Genomic DNA, 6305 nt, shown 5'->3' on the forward strand with positions numbered 1-6305 from the left:
ACGAAATTTTCTCACCTGTTGTCAAAATGACTTTTATTCGAACAATTTTGAGCTTAGCAGCTAGCCTAGATCTTGAAGTGGATAGTTGGATGTGAAAACTGCATTTCTTCATGGAGATTTGGAAGAGGAGATTTATATGGAGCAGCCAGGAGGATTTGAAGTAGCTGAAAATAAACACATGGTGTGCAAATTAAATAAGAGTCTTTATGGATTGAAGCATGCACCAAGACTATGGTACATGAAGTTTGACTCATTCATGAAATGCCAAACATACATAAAGACCTATTCTGATCCATGTGTATACTTCAAAAAAAATTCTGAGAATAACTTTATTATATTGTTGTTATATGTGGATGATATGTTAATTGTAGGAAAAGACAAGGGGCTAATCGCAAAGTTGAAGGGAGATTTGTCCAAGTCATTTGATATGAAGGACTTGGGCCCAGTACACCAAATTCTAGGTATGAAGATAGTTCGAGAGAAAACAAGCAAAAAATGGTGGTTGTCTCAGGAGAAGTACAATGAACGTGTATTGGAACACTTCAACATGAAGAATGCTAAGCCAGTCAAGACACATCTTGCTAGTTATCTAAAGTTGAGCAAGAAGATGTGTCCTACAATAGTGGAGAAGAAAGGGAACATGGCTAGAGTTCCTTATTCTTCAGCAATCAGAAGCTTGATGCATGTAATGGTATGCACCAGACCTGATATTGCTCATGCGGTTGGTGTTGTTAGCAGATTCCTTGAAAATTCTGGAAAGGAACATTGGGAAGAAGTTAAGTGAATACTTAGGTACCTAAGAGATACTGTAGGAGATTGGTTGTGTTTTTGAGGATCTGATCAAATCTTGAAGAGCTGCACGGATGCTGATATGGCAGATGATCAATATAATCGTAAATCTATTACAGGATACATGTTCACATTTTCAAGGGGAGCTATATCATGGCAGTTGAAGTTACAGAAATGTGTCGCACTCTCTACAACTGAAGCAGAGTATATTGCCGCTACTGAAGCTAGCAAGGAGATGGTATGGTTGAAACGGTTCCTTCAAGAGTTTGGATTGCATCAGAAGGAGCATGTCGTCTATTGTGACAGCAAAGTGCAATAGACCTTAGCAAGAACTTCATGTACCATGCAAGAACCAAACACATCGACGTGAGATATCACTGGATTCGAGGAATGGTAGAGAATGAATCTCTAAAAGTCTTGAAAATTTCTACAAGTGAGAATTCCGCAGATATGCTGACCAAGGTGGTACCAAAAGACACGTTCGAATTGTGCAAAGAACTTGTCGGCATGCACTCAAGCTAGAAGTCTGTTGTTACCTCTTTCAGGTGAATGAGTATAGAGGGAGAGATCTGTGGGGTCCATCCCCATAAATGAAACAAAGAAAAAAAGGAGATCTATGAGGTCCATCCCCATAAATGAAACAAAGAAAAAAAGGAGGAAAGGGGTCCATCCCCATAAATGGAACAAAGAAAAAAGGAGAAAAAATAGTAGGCGTGAGAGGATAATGTCAAATATAGTAGGCGTGAGAGAGTGAGGCTCCGCCTATAGAAGGAGAGTTTCGGTTCTCATCTCTACACACCATCAAAGAGAGAAAGAAAGAGTAAGGCATCACTGACTGGGTATAAGAAAATAGTCTGTGAGAAAAATAGAGTGTGAGCGATATTGTAGTGAGGTGAGAATATCAAAAGAGAGTTATTTCTTTTGAGTGTTGTAGTGGTCTTTAGAGTATTTTACTCGGACCTATAAAGTGTAAAATTCCTTACTATAGTGATATCGGTTGCTCGTCTCAGGGCCGTGGTTTTTTCCCTTATTCAAAAGGGTTTTTCACGTAAAAATCTTGGTGACGTTGTCACTCTTTTACTCTTGTTAATTACCGTATCTCGGTGTTATATTATTATTCCGCTTTTATTACTGTGAATATTATTTCTGTAGGATTTTATTTCCAACAACTTTTATAGATATTCCAAAATAAAGTTTGCCCTATCCTGTCCTAACCCATTAAATTTTAAAAAAATATTTCACTGCCTCGCCCCATTTAACTGCCCTGTCCCATTTAGTGTTTGCTCTCTGCCCTGCCCTGTCCCAATTGCCATCGTAACAAACCGGAAACACTTTGTTATGTAAACAGTAATCCTCTACTGACTTGACGATTTAAGAGGCTACATTTTCACAATGAACAACAAAACCCCCAAGCATACACATTTATCTGATTTTCCTTTTTAATCAATTTCCTAATTTAGATAAGTTCAAAGAATGCCAAAATTTAGGTGATGAGTAATATTAAAAAATTACATATGTAAAAGAATCCATCCATATTGAATATGCTTGTATTTATTTATTTATTACTATTTGTTTGGCTGTTGACTTGGATCAAGAGTTAGAGACCATGTGTAGCAAGAGTGGTCATTACTCTACACATTAAGAGAGGCGGCTCGGGCCGGTCCAGTCCGGGCCGGGTTGATCAGGAAATAGTGCGTATTTAGTGCGAGAAAATCAGAAAAAATGGCGGCGAAAAAGAAACGGAAGCAGAACGAAAAAGCAGTACCGAAATGGAAGGCGAAGAGCGGGAAGGAGGAGCAGAGAAGAAGAATAGCTTTGTGATACAGATACCTTCTTACGAAGAAGTGATGGAGGGTTCTCAGTCCAAAACGACACCGTCTTCTCTTTTCAACCCTACCCCTTCTTTCTCCCAAGCTTTCAAATTTGTCAAGAACTCCGAATTCTACTCCCCTCCTCCGACTCAGCCTTCTTCTTCCCCTTCCCCCTCACAAACCGCCACTCCCAGGTCAATTTTGTCATTTCGCACGCAATATCTCTGTTTTGTCTCGCTGTCTGTATACATCATACATTTGAAACTCTGATTGTTTTATGGTTTCTATTTAATTTGATCTTTTTTTTTGTGGACTTTAGGCCGATTAATAATTCAGATATTTCCACTTCATCATCACCATCGTCCACGCCCTCATCTTCTTCAACTAATCGAAATGCTATACTTGTAAGCCATCGACAGGTGAGTTTTTTTACTTTGCTTTCATAGTATCTATCATTGCATCTATAGAATTTTACGGACTGGCTCAAAAGTTTTAATTTAACCTTTGTCCATCTTTTACAATAAGATTTAGATGCAAGCTTTATTCTGCAATTAACCTCCACTTTCTCGGGAGCATGTAATTCTGTTCTTTCTATTGGAGTGCAGAAGGGCAATCCCTTGCTAAAACATATCAGGAATGTGAGGTGGGCTTTTGCAGATATTGTTTGTGACTACTTATTGGGCCAGAACACTTGTGCTCTTTATTTAAGGTTTGTAAATGCTTCCAATTTCAGTTCATCTTTCATGCAATCTATTGCAAGAATCATTGTAAATTCTAAAAATAGGCGCCTGTTTTTAAATTCTTATAATGATTGCTCTATTTTCTTATATATAGTGATTGGTTGTTAAGCTTGACTTGGCAGACGATGTCGTGGAAAAATTCATGTTATTATGCTTCTTGACATCTGTACTTCTATTTGACATTGTGCCCTTCTCTTCTCCTCCCCCTTTTCGGGTAGCCTCCGGTATCATCTGCTTCATCCAGACTACTTGTATTTCCGGATAAGGGAATTGCAGAAGAACTTTAGGCTCCGCATAGTTTTGTGCCATGTTGATGTTGTAAGACCTTCAATACTTTTGACTTCTTTGTGTTTTTGCATTGCGATGCTTGTACAACAGCCTGACTCATGCTCATGGTTATCTTTGGGTCCAGGAAGATGTGGTCAAGCCTTTACTTGAAGTTACCAGAACTTCACTCCTTCATGATTGCACTCTGTTATGTGGTTGGAGGTACGTCTTGTGTTCAGCTAAATTTATTTCACGAAGTGGTATTCTAACTTAGAAACATCTTGGAATTCCTCCAAGGTGTTTCAGATTTCTTCAATGTCATGACTCATGACTACACATCATCATGCCTTTCCCTGCACCACACAAGGATCATTTGAGAAATACCTTATTCCTCGGGCGACTATTTGTTATTGTTTCTGTTGTAAATTTGTGTAAGGCAGTTTTGGCAATCACCCTAAGTTGCTCTAAGTTTTCTTTTAGTTTGGAAGAATGCGGACGGTACTTGGAGACGGTAAAGGTTTACGAAAACAAGCCCGCCGATCTCATTCAGGGCCAACTGGATGCGGATTACCTATCCCGGGTATGTTTCCTGATTGATTACTGTTTATGATATAATACTTTCTGATTTCAGTGAACCGGATTAATTTTTCCTAATCAGGAACTTATCTGAAAAGAAAATAATAGTGAATGGATTTTTGCTCAAAGCTCTCTGGTAATGAGCACACTGAATTGTGGTTTAAGTTTTGTTGTAGCTGAATCATGCTCTCACAGCAGTACGACATGTTAACAAAACAGATGTTGTGACTCTTGGCTCGACATTTGGGGTATGTGTGAAATTGCAGTGTAAGGTTTAGATATGGATTTGTCTTTTCAAGTCAGTTCCTAATACACTGGCATTCTTGCAGTCTCTTTCTCATGTTATGGATGCATCTATGGAAGATCTTGCTCGTTGCCCTGGCATAGGAGAGCGCAAGGTATCTTTCCATGTGATTGTGTTCTCAGCTTCTTGTTTCTCTACTTCAATGTTTTCTTCTGGTCTTCCCTTTTATTGCTCTCTTGTGTGTGTTCGATGTAGATTCTTTACGGTTTTGTTTCGATTACTTTTTCATTTGGGGCAGTGAGAAGGCTATTTTGTTGCTGGTCGTCTTCTTAAATTTTTGCTAGTATCCTTTGCTACTTGGTTGCTTCATCTTCACTGTTCCTTGAGCCGAGGATCTATCGGAAACAACCTCTTTATCTCTATGAGTTAGGGGTAAGGTCTGCGTACACACTACCCTCCCTAGACCCCATTTGTGGGATCAAACTGGGTTTGTTGTTGTTGTCGTCTCAAATTATATTAAGGAAGCTCATGTGTCTAACCATAGGCATCACTAATCCTTAAAGCTACTAATATGTTTAGGCACTTGTCTTGTCTTGCTGCATCTTTGGTCGCGTTGTAACTATAGAAATGTTTTATGGCTGGTGGCAATCTTAAACAGGATTTGGAGAAGCGAAAAGCCAATAACACCTATGCCTACCCAAGCTAGTTATCGTCGGCTATATGAATCCTCACTTTCTATTTCATCCATTTGATCCACTTTGTTTCCGGTTTTCAATAAATTATCTCTTTACACTAGAAGTTCTTACATTTTCTACTGACATACAAAACTTTAACAAGAGGAACAAAAAGTCTATGAGCTAGTTATTAAGATTCCTTCAGTGCTTCAGTTTTATCGCAAATGGCTTGTTCAGTTTGATTTACTCATTGGGTTCGTAATGGATCAGGTAAAACGCCTGCACGACACTTTTCATGAACCTTTCAAACGAGAAGTGCCAAAACGGCAATGTGTTCCGGAAACTTCAATTGCTAATGATTCTCATCCTGGCTCCAGCAGCACAAGGGAAGATGAGAAGGAAGTTGGGGATACAAGCAATTGTGAGAAGAAAGAACCCGAATTAACTGTCAAGTCAGCACTTTCTGCTGCTTTTGCTAAGTACTCGCACAAAGTTGCCAAAAAGAAGAATAAATCACAAGTAGAGGAAGAACGGAAATGCAGTGCTAATGAAGAAGCTAAAACTGGAGATATGAATGGCAGCAACAACAGCTGAATCTTTTAGTGTCTTGGACTATATCTTTATGCAACTCCTGAAGAAGAATAGGTTTCTTAGTCACCTAATTCCATGCTAATGTTCAGAGTGCAAAGAGCACATAAGTGGAGTTCGAAGAAGATGAACAGGCTCATCTAATGGCATGCTCTTTTCGTTCAAGGATAATGGCATTCCATTGTCGCCAGCTCTTTTCGTTCAAGGATAATATGATGAAGAGGCTCTCCAGTTGCTATGTAGTTGTAACTCAAAATTTTAGGTAGGTAGCTCCTAATTTTATCTTTCCCCCCTTTATTTAACTTCTTTTTAATAGGAAACGAGATCAAAATTACGGAGATTTATTTTTTCCCAACTTGGACTTCCAACTCAGCAAAAGGTACATTATCTCATGTGGATTACATCTGATGTGGGCTCAGTTAGTGGGCAGGGGCATATGTGCCCCACTTGGCAAACAGTGAGGGCATTTTTGTGCCAAAAAGCAAATGGAGGGCATGCAAAAATAACTTATTTTGACAAGTGCTATTTCTCAAAAGTGACAAGAGTGAGTTGCTCTAGTGGTGAGCACCCTCTACTTCCAATTAAGAGGTTGTGAGTTCGAGTCACCCCAAGAGCA

At 39.1% G+C, this 6305-nt stretch overlaps 1 protein-coding gene across 1 annotated transcript; it reads left to right on the top strand.

The window, feature by feature from the left end:
* The first annotated feature begins 2448 nt into the window (after positions 1–2448).
* LOC107787358 (DNA excision repair protein ERCC-1) lies at positions 2449–6044 on the top strand. The gene is made up of 9 exons (XM_016608914.2): positions 2449–2794; positions 2920–3019; positions 3206–3309; positions 3559–3658; positions 3753–3829; positions 4088–4187; positions 4360–4431; positions 4513–4581; positions 5372–6044. The coding sequence occupies exons 1-9, from the start codon at positions 2559–2561 to the stop codon at positions 5693–5695; spliced, it is 1182 nt and encodes a 393-aa protein (XP_016464400.1). The 5' UTR covers positions 2449–2558; the 3' UTR covers positions 5696–6044.
* Positions 6045–6305: the final 261 nt, after the last annotated feature.

Source organism: Nicotiana tabacum, chromosome 4 (assembly GCF_000715075.1).
Source record: "Nicotiana tabacum cultivar K326 chromosome 4, ASM71507v2, whole genome shotgun sequence".
Taxonomy (NCBI): Eukaryota; Viridiplantae; Streptophyta; class Magnoliopsida; order Solanales; family Solanaceae; genus Nicotiana; species Nicotiana tabacum.

What these genes read in the sequence shown, in the direction of transcription:
- LOC107787358 (XM_016608914.2), top strand. Translation starts at nt 2,559, where the DNA reads ATGGAAGGCGAAGAGCGGGAAGGAGGAGCAGAGAAGAAGAATAGCTTT. An exon ending in ACTCTGTTATGTGGTTGGAG is followed by an intron (nt 3,830 to 4,087) that starts GTACGTCTTGTG and finishes GTTTTCTTTTAG; the next exon opens with TTTGGAAGAATGCGGACGGT. An exon ending in ATGCGGATTACCTATCCCGG is followed by an intron (nt 4,188 to 4,359) that starts GTATGTTTCCTG and finishes GTTTTGTTGTAG; the next exon opens with CTGAATCATGCTCTCACAGC.